This window comes from Caretta caretta, chromosome 2 (genome assembly GCF_965140235.1).
Source record: "Caretta caretta isolate rCarCar2 chromosome 2, rCarCar1.hap1, whole genome shotgun sequence".
In the NCBI taxonomy this organism is placed as follows: Eukaryota; Metazoa; Chordata; order Testudines; family Cheloniidae; genus Caretta; species Caretta caretta.
The window spans coordinates 113,265,465-113,285,841 of record NC_134207.1 but is presented as its reverse complement, the minus strand read 5'-3'; the positions used below and the strand labels follow the sequence as shown (position 1 = coordinate 113,285,841).

The 20,377-nt window shown below is 42.8% G+C and overlaps 1 protein-coding gene across 4 annotated transcripts in view; it reads left to right on the top strand.

The window, feature by feature from the left end:
- Window positions 1-1,007: 1,007 nt before the first annotated feature.
- NUP153 (nucleoporin 153) overlaps window positions 1,008-20,377 on the top strand; it is a 62,850-nt gene continuing 43,480 nt past the window's right edge. For all 4 annotated transcript variants that reach the window (XM_048839896.2, XM_075125371.1, XM_048839897.2 and 1 more), the window contains exon 1: window positions 1,008-1,127. In XM_048839896.2, coding sequence (XP_048695853.2) covers window positions 1,023-1,127 — 105 coding nt within the window. In that variant the 5' untranslated portion in view covers window positions 1,008-1,022. The remainder of the gene's footprint in view (window positions 1,128-20,377) is intronic.

Here is a 20,377-nt window from a genome sequence, read left to right as displayed (position 1 = left end):
GAACTTCATTGGCTCGTTTTAAGCAGCTGAGATTTGGCCATTTTTGGTGTGTTTGTTTTTATTAACACTTATTTAACTTTAGTGACTAAATTTTTGCTAGACATGTTGTTGGTCTGACTTCACCTAGAAATAATTCTGATGCTTGTGTGTCGCTTATCAAACATCTATATGGGACCTATCTCCATTGACACATCATGTGCTTCTCCCTCTTCCCTGCACCACAACATAGCAACTCTGTCCCTCCAATTGCACTGTGGGCTTTCATAACAGCCAACCAGAATCTGGCCTTATGGACCAAAGCAGTTATGGATCCAGTGGCAGATGTTACTTTTCTTTACCGCATTTTCTGATTATATTGATTCAAATATTTTTGATCGCTGCAGAGTAGAAATCATCCACCAGCATATGTGCTGATATAACATGAATGCACACAGCAACATTGTCAACCTGAAGCCTCCAAAATTATGTTGAGCGCTAAATAATCCACACACTAGCCTTAAAAAACCCCACACGATCTAAAGAGCAATAAGGGTGGAGTTCTGCTAAATGCAAACTGCGATTCGAGCTGGGAAAAAAACACCCCTGGCCTTAACCTGGCTCGGTCCCTACCTGCCCTTCTCCCATCGGCAGCGCCTGCGGCTCCTGCCACTTCCCGAAACTACACTTCCCATGAGCGTTTGAGGTGGGGCGCACTAGCTTCTGGGTAAGACGCAGCAGGATGACGCATCCACTTGTGCGGGAGTTAGTGACGCGGCCTGCCCGGGCGGGCGCTGTGTGGTTGGTCGGGCCGGGGGGAGGGGTGCACGGAGTCGGCCGCGGCGCGGGCGGGACGGAGCCGGCAGCAGGCGCGTGAGGCCCCGGAGTCCGCGAGACAGGCCTTGCGGCGCGTGGCGGGGGCATCTCCATAGTGACAGTGACAGCACAGAGGGGAAGGAGGGAGCGCGCGGCGCGGCCAGGCCGCGGGGGGAAGGGGGAGCGAGCGGGAGCCGGGCCCGCTCTGCGCCGGGGGGCCGGATCCCAGCATGGCCTCGGGCGGGGGAGGCGGCGGCGGCGGCACTGGAGGGGGGAAGATCCGGACCCGGCGGTACCACCTGGGCGCCGCGAAGCCCTACCCGAGAAACAAGCAGGTGAGAGGCCGGGGATGGGCCGCGCCGCTCTGCCAGGCCGGGGGCTCTGACTCACGGCGGCCCGCCCGGCCTGGGGCCCGCGGGGGTCTGGGAGCCGCCGGGCCGGGCGGAGGATCCCCGGTCTATCCAGGCCCCGCGGGCTGGGGACCCACGTGGAGCCCGGGGGCGGCGAGGCCGCTTGGGGGATCGGGCTGCTGGGGGCGTGTGAGGAGCCGCGGCCCGGGGTGGGGTGGGGGGATAAGGGAAGCTGGGGGGTTCCTGCGGGGCTGGGGGTGCGTGTGGGGGAGGCTTTCCCATGCGCTGGGGCCGGTATGCATGTGTGGGGGTTTCCTCTTGGGCAGCGGGGAGGGGTTTGGGATTTCCCTCTGGGAGCGCGCGGGGGGGGGAGGGGGCGGGGGAGTTAGGGATTTCCTGCCCCTTTTTTTTTTTTTTTTTGGTGAAGCAGGGAGGGGTCAAGAGAGGGAAGAGGAAACGTGTTTAGCACTTGGTGCCATGTGTGAATTAACCCCGTCTCAGTTTGCCTCAGACAGCTTTGATGGGGCGGGAAGGGGAAAATAAAACATTGGAAGGAAAAATCTGGAGAGCGTTTCCTGTCACACAGATGCGCGTAGGGTGCAGATTTTCCCAGGATGTAAACTTTACTCTGCCCATCCTGTAATATCTCTGGGCCTTGGTGTAGCTCCACTCTTGATACAATCTTTTTCTATAATGCCCAATTTACTAGATGCTTTCCAACTCAGATTGCTAAAAGATATTTATCAGGAGGAATAATTTGTGTTCACGTTTGGGCAAACATTATACACAATCAGGATAAACCTCTAGAACAGGGGTTCTCAAAGTGGGGTTGGGACCCCTTAGGGGGTTGGAAGGTTATTACATGGGGGGGTCACAAGCTGTCAGCCTCCACCCTAAACCCCGCTTCACCCCCAGCATTTATAATGGTGTTAAATATATTAAAAAGTGTTTTTAATTTATGGGGGGGGGGGTTGCACTCAGAGGCTTGCTATGTGTAATGTGTCACCAGTACAAAAGTTTGAGAACCATTGCTCTAGAATGACCTTATCTTAAATAGGTATTAGTTAGAATACAGTGAATTTTGAGATTTGACCAAATCTTTGATTCTTATTTACAAGTTTCAAAACATCTTACAAACCACTTTATAAGAGCAGTATGAAGTTAGTTGTCCTTGTGATAATTCAGTAGGCTAATAGTTCATAATCTTCAGCCCCTCACATAAATTTTTTTTGGTACTGTCATTCTGTGTATATCGGTTGCTAGCACATTGTGGATGCTAATACAGTATAAGTAATAATATTAAAATATGTTTTGTTTTTTTAAATCTTGCTGAAGTGGTGGATAAATAACAAAATAACTTGTTTATATACTACAGCACTTGATACTGCAGGGCATTTGTAGATAAAAATCCAGAAACTAGGTGGGATGGCTGGTGGACAGGCAAATAGATCCTTCATTATTACTGTGTGTGTTTCTAGGAGTTTTAGCGTGCTCATATACCTATGTACTGTAGAAATCTCATCTGTGTGGGTATATATGTATGCATACATTTGGGAATGTGTTTATGTAAATATTGAACTAGGTTAATACATTATTTAATGAGTAATTTGAGAAGCCAGGCAATTCAGTTATGTTCTGTTTGTATATAAAGTGAGGGTCTATCATACATAAATCTTATAACATACTGCTTCTCAGAATAATAGAAAGGAATTGTAATTTTTCTGCAGCCTTAAGTATATTTTTACAATTGTGTAACACTGTTCTGCATCTGTCGCTGAAGCTCTAGGATAGGGGTTCTCAAACTGGGGGTCGGGACCCCTGAGAGGGTCATGAGGTTATCACATAGGGGGTCACGAGCTGTCAGCCTCCACCCCAAATCCTGCTTCACCTCCAGCATTTATAATAGTGTTAATTAAAAACACTTTTTTATATATCTTATATGGGAGGTCGCACTCAGTGGCTTGCTATATCAATGGGGTCACCAGTACAAAAGTTTGAGAACCACTGCTCTAGGAGATAGTGGTTTAATGACGTCTAAACAGTAAAAATCAGTTTCTTCATCTCTAAGTGTAGTATTGAAACATTTGTGGAAAAAGCTAAAGAAGTATTGAAATAGCAAGTAATGAATGTGTTGATCACTGCTAGTTGAGGAGAAACTTTGAAGGAGATGTATGGAAGGGTTTACCATAGTAATTATGGACCCAATCCTCTAGTCTAAATGCACCAGTTGTGTTGTCTTTGTATATTCCCAATGGGTTCATTTGGATAAGTGCTGAAGTAAGCATGTGTTTGGGAATATTTGTAGGATCAGGGCCTAAGAATAGATACTTGAATGTACTGGTCAAATTTACAGATGTAACTTGGTGTAATAAGAAAATTGCTTTCTTTATTATAATGCTTTAAAACTAAATTTTTCAGGCAAAAATTGTAAAGCCTGAAAGCACAATTATTTGTTTTTCCTCCTTGGGTAAGTCAGTTTTTACTGGCGAGGCTTTTTAAAGCCTGCCACCAACCTGTATGTTCACGTTAAGATTCAGACTAATGGTTTTAATCTTGGAGATATGTCATCTGTACTTTTAAGGAGTTGTCTACCTTTTTGTGCACTGGTGTAAAAAGTGACTTGAACTGGCTTACCTGTGTTTGAAACCTGGTTAAGCTGTACCAGGGTAGTATATCTTCACAGGGGGTTTGCACAAGTGCAACTACATTGATGGAGCTGAAGTATTGCATCCCCCTCCCAAGTCTTGGTCATGCAAATTGCTTTGAGCATCTGGAACCCCACTGAAGTTGTTGAGGCTTGATACCTGGGTCTGCGCATGCAGAGCAATTGCTCTTTCAGGCCTAATCCTGCACGTACCAGTGCTTTAAATCTTTTTTTTTTTCACATGCACATGAACAATCCCTCATTCTAAACTGGTTTCAGAGTAACAGCGTGTTAGTCTGTATTCGCAGAAAGAAAAGGAGTACTTGTGGCACCTTAGAGACTAACCAATTTATTTGAGCATAAGCTTTCGTGAGCTACAGCATCCGATGAAGTGAGCTGTAGCTCACGAAAGCTTATGCTCAAATAAATTGGTTAGTCTCTAAGGTGCCACAAGTACTCCTTTTCATTCTAAACTGTTGGTTGTTTTGCTTCTGAGTGACATGAAATACAAGAGCCAAAAGAGATAAAAATTTGTCATATATCTGAACTACCTGTCCTGCTCTGTGAGGAACATCTTCTCATTGTCTGCTGCTGAATCATCCTAGGAAAAAAAAGTCTCATGATTAGGCATAACTTTTAGAATTTTGCAATCAACAGTATAATTTGGTGATATTCTGTAAATGAGTTGGAGATTTTTTAGTTTAAGGATAATAATGTTCATTTGAGTATTTTGTGTGTCTGTCTCTACAAACTTTAGTTCAGTAGTAGTCTGGTGTAAGAAACTGAACTGAAGTTTGTCGTCTTTCAAGAATTGGGCTGTAGTTCATTTCAGCTCATGTTTTATCTCTGGTACCATCTATACGTAGGTGGCAACCATGTTATCAAGAACAGCGTTTAACTATGGTTCTTATTAGCAGGTATTAACACAGTTTCCACCATTAGCATAAAAATGACTCCTACTCCACAGGGGCCTATCTACACTGAGAATTTTTAGCAGTTGTCTCACATTTAATCTAGCAGTTGTGCTAGTAAAGCTGGAAATGCTAATGTAGAGTGGATACAGGCATTTTTACCAATTTTCGTCTATCTCAACTCACTTTAAATATAGCTTAGCATAGTTTTGTGAAACAATTTATAGCAGGGTTCATTAGGGTATGTTGACCAGGGAACTCATATTAGCATGTAGTTCCATCACAAATGTAGACGAGACTATAGGTTCATAACCGTCCTTATTGTCCTTATTGGTATATATTTCAGTTCTGTCTCAAGGCTTAGGTTCTTTCATTCCCAATGGAAGAATAAAGTTTGTAATGGAGAAAAGTCCTTTCTGAAGCAGAGAAATAATGTTTACATCCTGCTGTTGTATCTTATCCTAGGTAGTTTATCCATCAGTTTAGAGTATGAGATTCTTTCAGAGTAAGAACATGCCTACATTTTTTTGTCTATATTACTGTTTCTGAAAGTGGTCCGTGGACCACTGCTGACTTATGGAAAACTGACAGATCATGTGGTGCAGGCTCTTCTATTTTTCCAGCTGCTGTGTCACATGAAAGATAGCAAAAAATTGATTGAATTGTTCATAATCTTTTTCTGATATTGTATTTAATGCATAAATATTGTGCAACTGCAAATTGTGAAAGGGAGGTATTCTGCACAGTGACACAGGAGAAAAAATGGTCCCCAATATAATCTTTCTGTTAAAACATGATCTGCTATGAAATGTTGAGAATCCCTGGTCTGTACTACATTTTGTATAATATACCCCTGTGGTCACTCGTGCTATAGAAGTAATAATTATGCTGGGTATTCCAAAATGCTACTTTGCAGAAACCCTTTCTTGTAGTCAAATTTTTAATTTTGACTCATTAGAACAGAACCTTGGGATTATTCCTCAGTTTGTCCACTCTTTCTGTATTTAGTCTCAAATCTGATTCTTTCCAAGAATAGCCACGAAAAATTTGGACAACTTTCAGGCTTTGCCATCGGATATATCTCAGTCTGTCCCATTGTCTGGGCATTCACCAGATTGAGTGAGTGGTTTATTTCTTCGACACTTCAAATATCTGCCATTTCTTCTTTATCCCACTGTCAAAACACTTATTGAAGGCTTGTGCACACAAAGTTGCACTGATTTAATCTAAAATGGGAATTTAAACCAATATTGTTAAACAGGTAAAAACCCCTGTTTGGACGCTCTTATTTTGGTTTTAGAACAGTCCTTTCTGGTTCAGTTTAAGACTGTTGAACAAATTTAAGATAAACTAAAATGAAAGCACAGGGGATCACTCCACTTTAATTAAACTGGTTTAAAAATGATTTAAAGGGTGGACTGTGGTGGAAAGTTATACTCATAGCTGCTGAGCTGTGAACGTAAACCAGTATAACTCCAGGTGTGGATATTTTTGTTCTGGAAAAAGTGTGTCCCCCCAGGTTTATTTAACTTAAAGCCTCTTTCTAAGTGATGTAAGTTTTTATTCTGGAGAAAATCGTTCACACGGGGAGTTATATCAATTTTATTATATCCGTTTAACTCTGCACTTGTCCTTGAACCTCATCAGATTTCTTTTGGTCCAATCCTCTAATTTGTCTAGGTCCCTCTGTATCCTATCCCTACCCTCCAGCATATCTGCCACCTCCCAGTTTAGTGTCATCTGAGGGTGCAGTTCACGCCATCCTCCAGATCATTAATGAAGATATTGAACAAAACCGGCCCCAGGACCGACCCTTGGGGCACTCCGCTTGATACCGGCTGCCAACTAGACATGGAGCCATTGATCGCTACCCGTTGAACCTGACGATCTAGCCAGCTTTCTATCCACCTTATAGTCCATTTATCCAGCCCATACTTCTTTAACTGGCTGGCAAGAATACTGTGGGAGACCGTGTCAAAAGCTTTGCTAAAGTCAAGGAATAACACATCCACTGCTTTCCCCTCATCCACAGAGCCACTTATCTCATCATAGAAGGCAATTAGGTTAGTCAGGCATGACTTGCCCTTGGTGAATCCATGCTGACTGTTCCTGATCACTTTCCTCTCCTCAAAGTGCTTAAAAATTGATTCCTTGAGGACCTGCTCCAGGATTTTTCCAGGGACTGAGGTGAAGCTGACTGGCCTGTAGTTCCCCGGATCCTCCTCCTTCCCTTTTTTAAAGATGAGCACTACATTAGCCTTTTTCTAGTCATCCGCGACCTCCCCCGCTCGCCATGATTTTTCAAAGATAATGGCCAATGGCTCTGCAATCACATCCGCCAACTCCTTTAGCACTCTCAGATGCAGTGCATCTGGCCCCATGGACTTGTGCTCTTCCAGCTTTTCTAAATAGTCCTGAACAGCTTCTTTCTCCACAGAGGGCTGGTCCCCTCCTCCCGATACTGTGCTGCCCAGTGCAGTAGTCTGGGAACTGAACTTGTTCGTGAAGGCAGAGGCAAAAAATGCATTGAGTACATTAGCTTTTTTCACATCCTGTCACTGGGTTGCCTCCCCCTTTCAGTAAGGGGCCCACTCTTTCCCTGACCACCTTCTTGTTGCTAACACCTATAGAAACCCTTCTTGTTACTCTTAACATCTCTTGCTAGTTGCAACTCCAATTGTGATTTGGCCTTCCTGATTTCACTCCTGCATGCATGAGGAATGTTTTTATACTTCTCCCTGGTCATTTGTCCAGTCTTCCACTTCTTGTAAGCTTTTTTGTGTTTAAGATCAGCAAGGATTTCACTGGTCACCTGCCATATTTACTGTTCTTTCTACACATCGGGATGGTTTGTTCCTGCAACCTCAATAAGGATTCTTTAAAATACAGCCAGCTCTTCTGGACTCCTTTCCTCTTCATTTTATTCTCCCAGGGGATCCTGCCCATCAGTTCCCTGAGGGAGCTGAAGTCTGCTTTTCCGAAGTCCAGAGTCCTTATTCTGCTGCTCTCCTTTCTTCCTTTTGTCAGGATCCTGAACTCGACCATCTCATGGTCACTGTTTCCCAGGTTCCCATCCACTTTTGCTTCCCGTACGAATTCTTCCCTGTTTGTGAGCAGCAGGTTAAGAAGAGCACTTCCCCTAGTTGGTTCCTCCAGCACTTGCACCAGGAAATTGTCCCCTACACTTTCCAAAATCTTCCTGGATTGTCTGTGCACTGCTGTATTGCTCTCCCAGCAGATATCGGGGTGATTGAAGTCCCCCATGAGAACCAGGGCCTGTGCTCTAGTAACTTCTGTTAGTTGAGTGAAGAAAGCCTCGTCCACCTCATCCCCCTGGTCTGGTGGTCTGCAGCAGACTTCCACCACATCACCCCCCTTGTTGCTCACGCTTCTAAATTTAATCCAGAGACTCCCCGGTTTTTCTGCAGTTTCATACTGGAGCTCTGAGCAGTCATACTGCTCTCTTACATACAGTGCAACTCCGCCACCTTTTCTGCCCTTCCTGTCCTTCTTGAACAGTTTATATCCATCCATGATAGTACTCCAGTCATGTGAGTTATTCCACCAAGTCTCTGTTATTCCAATCACATCATAATTCCTTGACTGTGCCAGGACTTCCAGTTTTCCTTGCTTGTTTCCCAGGTTTCTTGCATTTGTATATAGGCACTTAAGATACATCGCTGATCATCCTGCTTTTTCAGTATGAGGCAGGAGTTCTTCTCTCTTGCGCTCTCCTGCTCGTGCTTCCTCCTGGTATCCCACTTATCTCAGGGCTTTGGTCTCCTTCCCCCAGTGAACCTAGTGTAAAGCCCTCCTCTCTAGGTTAGCCAGCCTGCTTGTGAAGATGCTCTTCCCTCTCTTCATTAGGTGGAGCCCATCTCTGCCTAGCAATCCTTCTTCTTGGAACACCATCCCATGGTCAAACAATCCAAAGTCTTCTCTCCGACACCACCTGCGTAGCCATTCATTGACTTCCACGATTTGACGGTCTCTACCTGAGCCTTTTCCTTCCACAGGGAGGATGGACGAGAACACCACTTGTGCCTCAAACTCCTTTATCCTTCTTCCCAGAGCCATGTCGTCTGCAGTGATCCACTCAAGATCCTTATACAAATTACAAATTAACAAATTCCATTCATTTTTTTTTTTACTGCCGCTATTGCTATGGAGTTGTAGGCTGGTCTACAAATTGTCTTAAAAAATTTAAATCAAGTGAATTAAATTAGTGCAGATCTCTAATATAGCTGTACTTAAACTGATTTAACTCTCACTTTAAATTATTTTATCCTAATTTGGTTAGTAAGGGTCAAACAAGTTTAAGTATATCTGTATTAATGAGTTGCACTGTATTAACGAGATCGGTTTTTAATAGACTTAATTAAACTGGTGGAACTTTTCTAATGTAGGCAAGTCCTGATTGCCTTCTAGTAGTGCATTAATTGACATGACTACCATCTGTGTGGAAAATTTAGGAAATAAAGGAGCAGTGTCCTGAATCTTCACAGTATATGATGCTACTTAGGGCTTTCAGCACGCTCACCTCAGGTTAATTAAAATAAAAAAAAATTGCTAATGAAATCTTAAAATTACAGATATAAATACACACAAGTTGGGGAAATGGGTATTAACATTAGTGACATTAACTTGCCCACATTCAATATATATTTTTGATTTGCACTTTGTAACCTTAACATTGCCTTAATATATAATATTAAATTGATGTTTCTTGTGTTTTGTTTTTTTGAGAGAGACAAAATGTTTTGACTGATCGTGTTTGAATTGAAATAGTTCCAATTTGGTTTTGATGTTCACACCTCACTGAAATGAATAGAACAGGAGAGCTGTTATTACCATCTTGGCTGCAGACATCTTCCATATAGGTTAGAAACATATTGGGGCACCTTAATCTTCGCCAGTGAAGAAGAAAATTGGGACTGGTCTACATTAGACAAACTATATACCCACATGTTCAAACCTCTAGTATAGATTCACTTAAACAGTTTTCAATCTTACATCTGTTTAGCTTAAGTCAATTTGTTTAGTTACACCAGTGTTTAGTGTTTAGTTTACACCAGTGTTTAGTTACACCAGTGCAATTTTTATAATGTAGAGCAGTTTTGTTTTTAACAGAAGATTAGAATATACAAAACACTACAGAATGAATCAGAAATTGTAGACAACCATGATGAAACTGCAGAATCTGCCATTTTTGCAACCACTGGTTTATCTTGTGACTGATGTTGCATCTGTCTTCAGAGGACCTTGTTGTGTGCTTCAGTGGGATACTTACAATCTCCCTTAAGCACATTGTCCAAGTGGCAATCCTTGTGTTTATCAGACTGGTCAGAGAACACATAGCAGGATTAGACAAAATGTAGATTTAAAAACTCTTGAGCCCTGACTAAATTAACTACAACTTCCACTGTTGCTACCCAAAAGTGAATTTTGGATCCTAACTCTTCTGCTGTAGACAAAGCCCCTGTATGATGCTTAAAAGTTGATAGAGCTTTGTTGAGCCATGCTAAAAATCATAGATGGCCACTGAGCATAAGAAGTGACTTTTCAATTATTTACCTTACTTTAATATTTCCCATTTCATCACCCAAACTTAACAAGATGCTACTTCTAAATAAGGGCTCTCTATACATGCAAAGTTTCAAATTCAAGTATAGTCTACATTAGGATTTTACATGGGTATAGCTATGTCTCTCTGGTGTGAAAATACACGCTCCCCTGAGAGATGTAACTATGCCAACCTAATCCCTGGTATAGACAGTGCTAGGTTGATGGAAGAATTCTTCTTGTGCTAATGGGAGAATCCTTCCCATTGGTGTAGGTAGTATCTACAGTAAAACGCTACAGAGTTGATGTCTAACTCAAAAATTGCGTCTTCACTAATAGGGAGGACTTGTGAACAAGATGAGATGAATACATAATAGGATTGGCACGTTCAGTGTTTGAATCACAATAGCTCTATCATATATTGGCTCAGTCTATAATAAGGAAGGGAGGTAAAGACAGTACAGCATTGATTCTTGAAGAGTTTTTGTCTTATACAGATCCTGTTAAATCATATGGCTAGAGAGTAAACAAAACCAAGCCAACTGCTGACACCAGTTGTAAGCAATGAGTAATTTTCCTAGTGTAGACCCTGCTACAATGCTAAAAACACTTAGGAAGTTCTGGGCAGCTAGATGACACAGTCAGTATTTACAATGTTAGTTAGTTTATATTAATGCTCCCAGCTGGTATTGCTGCAACTGTGGTAATGAAAGAATAAAAATCATAAGTCTTGGGTGGGCATAGCGGTCTTTTACGTTATGTATGCATAATGGTGCTAGAACCCACTCTTTGCTAATATTGTTGAAGTGCATTCTAAACAGAGCTTAGAAAAAAACAAATTGGGACCTGCCTACAAAATTAACCACATTTAAACATGATTGTGTTTAAGCCATATTATAGCACTTTTTTTTCTTTCTTGTATGGACAGATAACATGTTGAACTAAGTTTTAATCCTAGTTGATATTTTTACATACACGTTCGCTTAATTGTCTTAGAGAATGTTACTAAAGTGCATTTCCTATCAACGCAGTCACAAAAAATCCAGGAAATCACCAGTTAGGCTACACTAACACCCGGAGCAGCTTCAGTTCATGTAGTTTATTGCTCTAGTCTCACCAGTCCCAAACCTTCAAAGACTCTAACAAAGAAATTCCTGCTGATGCCAACTGGCATTGGCACAGTTGGGGTTCCCTAGTAGACAAGGCTCTAGTGGCTTCGATTGGCTTTACTGCTATGTTAATTAAAGCTGCCAAAGTCTTGTCTATGCTTGAGCTCCCACTGTTGCTAACATGGGTTCAGCTGAACGAGTAATAACATTAATAGGAAATTCTTTTGTAAACAAAGCAATAGATTCTTTACTTCCACAACAAACTTTCACTTCCCATATATATCTACCCAGAAAGCACGCATCCAGTTTCTCCAAATCTCAAAGAAATGCAAAGGTTTAATTATGACCTCAGCAAGACATTAAGATAAGAATATGTTGCTTCACTGTGAAAGTATGAGTTTTTACTACCTTAAAAATTCAAGGTCCTAGTTAACGTTTGTGTATGAAAGTTGTGGGCATGGGGGGAAATGACAAGGATTTTTATGGAGGCAATGGCAGCAAGTGATTGGGAGGTTTTGGGTTAGAGGGTAAAGAATTTGTCAAGGTAGCAGAGGTGCTTGGAGTTTGGGGGCAGGGAATGATGGGGGTAGTATGTAAGGAGCGCTGGGGTACAACATGAGAAGAAGGCAGGGTTTGGCTAGTGTTTCCTTGTTTTCTCCATCCAACAGATACTCCTGCTGGAATTCTGTGCCACTGCACAATGCAGAATTTAATTTTTCATGCAGAATTTGTGACAGCCAGAGCCCCAGCTGCCCACATCTGATGGTGGGAGCCCCAATCACCCATTCTCCAGTTTATCTGGATTTTTGTTTATCCAATCTGGCCCAGATCCCAATTAGATCAGATAATCAGGGTTCCACTGTACTTTTATACAGCATATTTTTATATAATGACTTTGTTTAAATGAAATATTTCATTTCACTGAAAAAAAAAAAAGATAACTATCAACAAAGATACATCAAGTTCAGTATTAATATGCCAAGCAAGGAATCTGTTTGTCAAAAAACATTTCCTGAATCTTTTATGTTGTCTGTATTGTTACAGGTTTCAGAGTAACAGCCGTGTTAGTCTGTATTCGCAAAAAGAAAAGGAGTACTTGTGGCACCTTAGAGACTAACCAATTTATTTGAGCATGAAAGCTCATGCTCAAATAAATTGGTTAGTCTCTAAGGTGCCACAAGTACTCCTTTTCTTTTTGTATTGTTACAGTTATACTTGCTGACAGGTATTTTGAAATAAATTGCCAAGTAATTGAAACTGGCATGATTATATTGTGTTGTTTTGTCAAAATATGCAGAATTTTAAAATAGTGTGCAGAAGTTTTAATTTTTTGGTGCAGAATTCCCACAGGAGTAAAGAGATGTGCAGAGTGACTTAATTCCTCAGCAAACTTTATCAGATGTGATGGGTGGAGAAAGCAATAACATTCTAGTGCTTCCCTGGTTTCTTCATTTCCTGTACTTGCATCTTCACCAACATGGTTGCTCTCTCCTTACATGCCAGAATCTCACTACCTCATACTCTACAAACCCTGCTCCCCTGTATGTTAACACAATCTCACTGCAATTTTCCCCATCATTTGACAGCCCCGATGGCTACAGTGGCTCAGCGCAGTCTACATGATATGATGATAAAAGTGTTGGTATGTGGTCTACGCCAATAACTTGTCACTTCTTCGAGTGCTGATCGTTTTGGGTATTCACTATGAATGCTTTGTTTGCCTGTGACCAGAAACTCTTCATTAGCAGTGTCTGTTGGTTTGCATCTTGCACCTCCTCATGCTTTCATATGAGGGCAGAAGGGGCAGCGCAGACTGACCACCTCTCCAGAACCTTGTGTCCATTCTTCTCTTCTTCATTCTCCGACCTAGAATCTGTAAATATTGTAAACAATATTTTAGCTGAGATAGTTTAGTCTAGTTTTAGTGCTAATTAGTGGAGAATTGAGGGTCCTCCTCCATTATCTCCCCTTTGTCTTGTTTACCTATTATGCCCAAGGTACCATGCTTTAAGCCTTGCCTGGCCTGCCCCTGGGTCTTCCTGGTGAGCGACCTGCATGACAGGTGCCTGTATTGCCTTGGGGAGGTTCACATGCCCTTGAGGTGTGGCATCTCTTGCTCTTTCCCCTCCATGTACAAGGTAGTCTCATGAACTCAGGCTCTGAAAACACTTCATGTAGCTCGCCATGAGACCCTGCTTGTATCCTGAACCCTCCTGCTTCCCTTCAACCTGTTTGGCGTCACTGGGCAGTGTTCCTCTGCCATCTGGTACCAGTGGTTCAAAGTCCTTCACCAAGCACAGGGGCTCCATGAGGCAGAGGCAGGAGAAGGACAAGGGCAAACACAAGAAGAGGGACAAGTCCCCACATAAATCTTTGAAAAACAGGTCTGCCTCACCTCTTCCTCTAGCACCACCTGAGACTTTGCACCCCGGAACAGGTGCACTCAGAGCTTGTACTAAAAAGGCAGTGTTGGTGGTACTGGGAGCTTCCAGTGCCCCAGTGCCACACATTGAAGGACGTTAACAACGCCTATGCCTCATAAAGTCAGAAGGGATTCTCCCCCCCTCCTCCATTTCAGTGGTGCCAGCCACTTACAGATCCTCCTCCTTCAAGACAGCACCAATGGTCTAGACAAAGCCAAAGACATCAATCAGCTCAAGGCCCTGTAATCTTCTGGAAGACGTAGCTATGTATGCAGACCTGACATATCTGATTTTCTCTGAACTGATCCTGCTCCAGGAGGTCTCCACTCCATCGACTCTCCATTCATTCGCCAATACTGTGAACCAGCTGGAGAAAGAGGTCAGCCTGATCCTCTCTACTTCCTGCTTGTCCTTGCTCCTGATTGGTGGGAACCATCCCATTACGCCACCAGCCCCACCACTGGAACATGAAGAATCCTGTTCATCAAACCAAAATGAGCTTGTACTGACTGACCCTCCAGATACCCGACAAAGAGCCATCAACCCAGACTGCTTCCAAATGCACTCGCTTGCCCTCATGTGCTCCCCAACAGCATTTGTTGTCCTGAGACTAATGGTACTCTTGATGTGGACCCCCACAAGTACCCCTACACCCCATCCTATATCTCTGTTGAGGTCCCTGGGAACCGTACTTCCAGGCACCTGAATATGAGGACCCTATGTTCTGGGCCCAGTAGTGGTTACCACCACTAGTCACCAAGGGAGCAGCTGTTGGAGAGGGAGCAGCTGGATCCACCAGTGAAACCTTGTCCTCTCCACATGAGGCACTATCACCAGCGTCTCCATTACCCCTAGATTATTTTAAACAATCCCAGGATCACCTCAGGAGAATCACAGATGCTCTCCAAATTCCATTAGAGGAGTTCCAGGATCCAGCCGACTTGCTTTTGCACATCCTCCAGGCTACGTCTCCGTTTTAAATGGCAGTCCAGATTGGCAAGGCCATCATGGAACCTGCCCGATTTATCGTGCACATTACTGCAACCTGTGCCCCAGAGAGGGCTGAGAAATGCTACTTTGCTCTCCGCAAAAGCGTGGAATTTCTGTTTTCCCACCCTACCTCCAATTCCTTGGTGGTCCAAGGAGTTACAAAAAGAAGCCAGCTACCTCAGCCCAAATCCACTTCACTGAATAAAAATACCAAAGGACTTGAGCTCTTTGGAAGAAAGATGTTTTTGTCAGCTTAGTTTAGCATTCTGAATAGCAAACTACCAACTTCAGTGTTTAAGTATAACTTCTTGAATTATAGCAAGCTCCTTCAGGAAAACAGACCTTAGTTCCAGGCCATCCTGGATGTGGGAAAACTAGTGTCAAGATCTTGTCTCCAGGTGTCCCTTGATGTAGTGTCACAATCCATAATCATGAGATGGGCATCATGGCTGCTGGCCTTGGGGTTCCTCTGGGATGTCCAAACCACCCTTGAGGGCTTTCCCTTTGAAGGTCACAATCTCATTAGGGACAAAACAAGTGACTGCATACCCTCTGTTCTCTGAGTACTTTGGCACTGTGTAGAAAATACTCCAGGTCTCCTTTCTGCCTTGACATCAACCACCATCTTCTTCCAACAGAAGATGTGTGAACCCCTAAAGCAATGACAGAGGATCCAGCTGTGTAGGCACCCTGCATCACAATCCTCCAGTTTAGTGTCAGCTGCTTCTTGTGTTGCAGCACCTGAGGATTGACAGCCAGTCTCCACAATGTCTGCTGCTGTCCCCTTCAGAGGCCACCTGGTCCATTTCCTTCTGATGTGGCACACTATTACAATGGACAAATAGGTCCCGGACATGTCAAATGGCTACTCATCAGAGGGTTTGGGCATTCCTCTTGTTCTGGAGTATCTTTTCTTGCAAAAGACATGTGGCTTGTCTGTCAGGTCCCAGTGGGTACATATGGCAGCTCTTAGCTCTTCCCACCCAGTGGGGAAGACTACTCAGTCTTTACTCATCCTACTACTGCAAAGTTCCTGAAGCATATCATAAGGACATTCAAATTGCAAAACTAGTCCTTGCCTAGGATCTGAGCCTCATCCTCTCTTCTCTCATGAGATGACCATTTGAACTCTTGGCTTTCTGTTCCTTTCTGCACCTTCCTTGAATGTCGCTTCTTGATACCAGTTACCTCTGCTAAAAGGGTTGGGGAGCTTGGGTTCCTTATAGTGGACCTGCCTTATACAGTTTTTCACTAGAACTAGTTTTCTTTGTGACTACATCCAAAGTTCATACCTAAAATACCTTCTGAATTTCACCTTAACTAGACTGTTCACCTTCCAAAAACCTGAGAATGCAGGGGGCACGACTCCATTCCTTGGACTTGTGTAGGTCTCTGGCCTTCTACCTGCACGGAATGGCACCTTTTTGGAAGTCCCCAAGGTGTGTTTGGCACTGTTGCTGAAACAGTGAAGGAAAAGGCTGTTTCTTCCCAAAGGGTCTCTAAGTGGATTTCCTCCTGCATCATTCTGTGCTATGATCGTATAAAAGTCCATCCTCCTCAAACTGTCAGGGCCCATTCTGTGAGAGTCCAAGTGCTGTCAGTACTCTCATTACAGGGAATCCTGCTCTCAGAGATATGCAGAGCAGCTACTTGGGGCTCTGTATTCACCTTCACCAGGCACTATGCTCTGGTCCAAGCTTTGGCTGTGAAATGCTTCCTTTAGCACAGCAGTCCTGCACTCTGTGATATAACAAACTTCCTTGTGCCCTCTTCCTTAATGAGCACTGCTTGGGAGTCACCCACAGTGAATATCCATAGGGACTAGCACTTGAAGAAGAAAGGAAGATTACTTACCTTACAGTAACTAGAGTTATTTGAGATGTGTGGTCCCTTTGAATATTCAAGACTGCTTTCCTTTGCTCAGCTCCTTTTGGGATCCATGTTAGAATCACAACTGGAGAGGCAGTTGGTCTGCACTGCCCTTTATGCCCTCAGTTGAAAGCACAAGGAGGCGCAAGTGCAGACCAATGGATGCTGCTGTTGAAGAGTTTCTGGTCCCCAATGTACAGAGTGTATTCACACCCACAGTGACTACACATCTTGTACTCCAGTTACTATAAGATAAGTAACCTTTCTTTCTCCATTCCAAGGGTTAGATGATACATTGGTAAAAATGCATATGTCCTGTCTATGCTACAGTTTATATCATTGTTCCTACATGTGTTAGACTGATTCTACTGATAAATTGTGGGGCCTAATTTTTCTAGTCTAAATAAGGCATTTCTGTCCATATACATTAAACAAAGCAAACACCCCCACCCACCCCCCCGAACACACACACATTCAGGTTATGCAATCACATTTAAACAATTTTTTAGAAGGTTACCGTAGGATAGGTCATCTATCACTTCATCATATATGAGTGTGCATCATGTGTGAATGAGTCCTTCATAGATTAAAAAAAAGAAAAAAGCACAAGAGACTTGTCCTTACTAGTGTCTCACATTTTTATTTTCATGCTTAATTTATTTGAAATCTTACTCTGCACAGTAACGTAGCCCCACTTTCACTGTTCTTAATTAAGTATGACACAGCTAATTGTTCATACATCTAATTGAGGACTTTAAATTCTGATAGTCATTTATTTGCTAAGTATTTTGGCCAAAGGTGTTAAGTTATGATTCTGTTTTATCTTGGGGGTTCTTAGCAACGCAAATTGTCACAAACAGATCACTTCAGTTGTCCATTTTCTGTGCGGTCTCCCCATTGAATAGAGAAGTTATCTGTCCTAAATTTCAAAGCTCTTCATGGGAGTGGTGCTATCTCCCCTCTCCCTGAGAGATTGCCTTTTCTCTGATGACCTTGCACGATAGCTACATTCCACTGGAAGAATAAAACTCTTGACCAATAGGTGGAAGTTTGTAAATGTGGAGACGGAACTTTTATGGGAGCTGGACTTTGGCAATGGAACTCTCATAAGAAGTGATGATATTCATAGACATCACAACTTTTAGAATTAATTGTGAATCATATTTCTTCGTCATTCTCTCTCCACATACAACGTAGTTAGGGAGAGCAAAATCAGACAGCTCTTCCACTGAACTCACAAATAAACATACAAAAAGTTAATTGAGCTATTTTTTTTTTTACAGACTAGGAAGGAAGGGAGGGGAGAGGGTTGTTATTCCTATTTTTAAATACTATGTAAGCATTCAGATAATATGGTGAAGGGCCCATATAAGCACAAAATCTGAGATGGATTGGAAAAGGTATTTCTGGATGATTTTCTATTCAGTACATGTCAAAGGGGTTTGGACTAGATGACCTCCTGAGGTCCCTTCCAACCCTGAGATTCTATGAATTGATTCTAAGTATTTGTCAGGAGTGTTGTACTCTACTTTGCCATCCTGCTGCCTTGCCTGTTTTTAAATAAAGGTTCTAATTTTAGTCTGAAACAATTTTTCTTTATATGAATAGCACCAGTATCATCGGTTTTGAGCTGGCTTTCCATTATTACAGTTCTAAATTATGTTTTTGTTCAATTGTAGATGTATTTTACACTATGTAAATATAGAAGTCTTGATGCAAACAAATACAGTTAGCTAAATCCCCAGTCTCTCTTAGAATCATAGAATCATAGACTTTAGGGTTGCCAGAGATTCCTCTCAATTTTTCCTTGCATTTTAGCATAGTGCCCATAATAGTGGTTAAGGTGCATATTAGTATTTTAAATTTTTCTTTTTCTTTTTTTCTTTTCAGTGTTGTAATTGATGGCTTTCTCAAGGTGTTATACCTAGCATGTGCTCTGATAGAATTGATCAGTGACAGGCACAACATATTACTAAGGCTTGCATGCAGCCTGTAGTCTCGCATTTTCCAATCCTATGTGGTTTTATGAAATGTTTACACTATATACTATAGGATATAAACATAGAATATATTTACCTAGACAAAGACCCTCAGTACTGGGGGAGCAGGGCAGGAACAGGCTTTAACCAACTGGTAACCTGAATTCCTTAGAACCGTGAATGTCTGGGTATGACTTCTCTTGTAGCGTATACAATGTGGATTGTTGGTAATGATAGGCTGGGTGTTTGCTTTGCAGATTTGCAAGCAGTACTAAAATGTAGAACGCTGCAGTATCTTCTCTGGGATGTTTGGATCTAGTAAACTAACTAGATATTTTTTAAAGCATTTCCAGGTCTCAGTTCAAATAATGAAAGAAAAACAAGCTGGTATCAAGAGACACAATCCTTCATTCAGGATTTTAGAAACAAAATTTTGGAAGTATTCCAGTTGCCCTAAATGAAGCAAACATTCCAAAGGGTTATGTAATTGGTGGTATGCCAGTAACGTTGTTCGGAGCAAAATACTGATATTAAATCAGAAACTTACCAATGCTTCATTTAACAATAATAATAATAATTAATAAAAAGGCCAAATATGCTGTTCTGTCATACTTTACTCCTGGGGGAATTCTGCACCCAAAATTAAAAATTCTGCACACAATATTTTAAAATTCTGCATATTTTATTTGTCAAAATGACACAATATAATCATGCCAGTTTCAATCACTTGGTAATTTATTTCAAAATACGTGTCTTCAAGTATGTCTGTAACAATACAGACAACAAAAAAGATTCAGGAAATGTTTTTTTGACAGAGTCCTTACTAGGCATGTCAATATAGAACTTTGAGTAATAATTCATTTAAACTACAATACAGAAACGTATTTCCCACACCCCTCAAAAGCAGCCCAAAGGCTTGTGGAAGTCGGGGTAATGGAGAGCTGAGGGTCAGGGAAGTAATTGCTTGGGAGGAGCCTGGGAGTAAACTTGGCAGGTTGTTGGGTGTAGGTGTGAGAAGTATGGAACAGTTTTTTGTGGGGGGAGAGAGGGAAGGATTGTTAGAGTTGGGGAGCCTCCCCCATGCAGAACCGGGCTGACCTCTAGTCTCTGCCATTCAGACACACGTCTGCCCCTGTTCCCATGTGTCCCTGAACCCGTCCTCCCCGTCCCCATGTGTTCGTGCATCCCATTCAGCCAGGCATATTGGCATATGTCCCCATATGTCCCTGCACCCCCACTCCCCATTCAGCCAGGCATAGCTGCCCCTGTCCCCATATGTCCCTGCACCCCCACTCAGCCATCCCCACTCCCTCTATCCCTGTGTGGCCCTGTACCCCCACCCCATTCAACCCTGGCTCAATGTTGTCACCCCATTAGCGGCTGTTCCCCCACTAGCTCTTCTAAACCCCCATCTGTGTGACCCCCCCAGCAGCCCCTTGTGTGCCTCTCTCTTCTCCCCCCTTCCATCCAGTGCATCCTTAAAGGCCCCGTGCGCAGGGCTCTGTGAAGAAGGTAGCCTCTGCCCCCTCCCTCTCCACAGCTGGCTGCTCCAGTCCATGGGCCAGCTGCCTCTCTTCTAATGCCACATCAGCCCCTGGTGAGCGAAAGATGTAGTTGCAACTTCCCTTCACTTCCCCATCAGAATCAATTATTCTGTGGGGAAGGGGAGAATCTGGGGGGGACATTAATTCTGTGCTTGCATGGTGGTGTAGAATTCCCCCAGGAGTAATACTTCAAGATCACTTTGT